General features: G+C 68.1%; 1 protein-coding gene across 3 annotated transcripts in view; it reads left to right on the top strand.

Annotated features, from left to right (window-relative positions):
* The first annotated feature begins 253 nt into the window (after nt 1–253).
* The window catches only part of CCDC115 (coiled-coil domain containing 115), a 3,150-nt gene continuing 1,576 nt past the window's right edge, over nt 254–1,827 (top strand). For all 3 annotated transcript variants that reach the window (XR_005955715.1, XM_041474497.1, XM_041474496.1), the window contains exons 1-4: nt 254–569; nt 939–1,039; nt 1,320–1,423; nt 1,699–1,790. Coding sequence is in view for 2 of the 3 variants with exons in the window: in XM_041474497.1 (XP_041330431.1) it covers nt 269–569; nt 939–1,039; nt 1,320–1,423; nt 1,699–1,790 (598 nt within the window). In the remaining variant the exon portion in view is untranslated. The remainder of the gene's footprint in view (nt 570–938; nt 1,040–1,319; nt 1,424–1,698; nt 1,791–1,827) is intronic.

The following is a 1,827-nucleotide window of genomic DNA, read 5'->3' as shown; positions in this document are numbered from 1 at the left end:
GGGGATGGGGGACAGCGGGGACATCGGGGACACCGGGGGACATCGGGGACACCGGGGGACAGCGGACACAGAGTGTGAGGGACGCGTGAGGGGGGATATGGGGGCGGTGGGCAAGGGGGAAGGCCCGCTGTGGAGGACCGGGAAATGAGAGGATGGGGGACACGGAGGGGACGCCGGAGGTGCTATGGAGGGATGGAGGACAGGAGGGGACACGGGGGGAACACGGGGGGGACACGAGACCACCGACCCAACCCCTGCGCCCCTCACCATGATCGCGGTCCCTCCGCGCCGCTCCTCACACGCCGGCACCTCCCAGCACTGCTGCCTCCCATTGGCCGAGAGCCGGCGGACCAATGGGAGCGCGCGGTGCTGCCGGAGAGGGGAGGAAACACTATGCCCTCACTCAAGATGGCGGCCGGGTAGGCGTCACTCCGCTGCGCTGCCGGCCCTCAGGCAGGCCCCGCCCACCGGGCTGCCACGCGTGCTGATTGGTCGAAAGGTGCCGGGGTGGGCTGCGATTGGACAAGGCGGGGCCGGGCCTGAGACCGCGCTGAGGGCGGCGATGGACGGTGAGGGAGGATCGGGGGCTCCGGGGGTCTCTGGGGTTCCGGGGGTTGTTTTTAGGGCTCTCCGAGGGTTTTGGGGGGGGTTTCCAGAAGATAGGAAACGTTTTGGGGTGGTTTTGGAGCTCTCAGAGAGCCCGAGGTTTTTTTCAGCGGGTTTCCGGGGGTGCTTTGATGTGGTCTCTGAGGGCCCGGAGGTGTCTGGGGGTGTCCCCGGGGACACGCGTGACACCGGCGGACACGGGTGACACCGTGGGGACCCGGCCGGTCCCTGGGCGAGGGGAGGCGCTTTTGGTGGGTCTGGGGGAGCCCCTGGGGTCCCCCCGGCTGTCGCTGCGGGGTCCTGAGCCGTGTCCCCCCCCACCACCACCGCAGGGTCGCTGTCGCTGTCCCTGGACGCGGCCGCGCTGGAGGTGATGGAGGCGCTGGAGCTGCTGCAGCAGCGGCGGGAGCAGCTGGAGCAGCACCTGCGGCAGGTGAGGGGACACAGCGGGGACACAATGGAGACACGCCACCCCTCAGGGGGACACTTGTGAGGAGGTGCCACCCGCCACAGGGATGTGCCAACCCCATGGGGGGACACAGCTGGGGACTGTCCCCTGCTGTAGGGATGTGGCTGGGGACACACCACCCACCCTGGCACATACTGGAGGGACACGTCACCTACTGTGGGGACACACCATGATGTCTCCTGTGTCTGCCCCAGGTGATTGTCCCTAATGCCATGTTCCTCTGTCCCCTTCAATGTCCCCACAGGGGTGGCTGTCCCTGGCTCAGGCCCGTTACTCCCTGGGCTGTCACCGCGTCTCGTCCCTGCAGTACGGGGCCACCATGGTGCCCCGAGTCCGTGTGTGCCACAGGTGGGGGACATGAGGGGACAAGGACACTGGGGGGGACATGGGGACACTCAGTGGGGGGGTGGCAGGGCCACAGGGAGGGACATGAGGACATGGGGGACACACTGGAGGGGACACAGTGGGGTGTCCCCAGTTTGAGGAGGTGACATCAATGTCCCCAATGTTGGGGGAGGTTTAGGAGTTGTGGGGGGGTGACTGAGAGGTGCTGGGATGTCCCTGTGGTGGCCAAGTGACACCAGGGCAGGGTGGTGACGCTGTCCCCAATGTGTCACCCCCAGGCAGGACCCGGAGGGACGCCCCCACTTTGAGGAGGTGCCTGGAACAGGGGGAGACCCCGAGGACCCCGACCCCCAGGAGGGGGGGGGTGACGGTGAGGGGGGGGCTGGGTGGTCCCCGGGGGGGTCCTG

This window comes from Pyrgilauda ruficollis, unplaced genomic scaffold (assembly GCF_017590135.1).
Source record: "Pyrgilauda ruficollis isolate IOZ18807 unplaced genomic scaffold, ASM1759013v1 scaffold325, whole genome shotgun sequence".
In the NCBI taxonomy this organism is placed as follows: Eukaryota; Metazoa; Chordata; class Aves; order Passeriformes; family Passeridae; genus Pyrgilauda; species Pyrgilauda ruficollis.
This window is presented reverse-complemented; position numbering and strand designations above follow the sequence as displayed.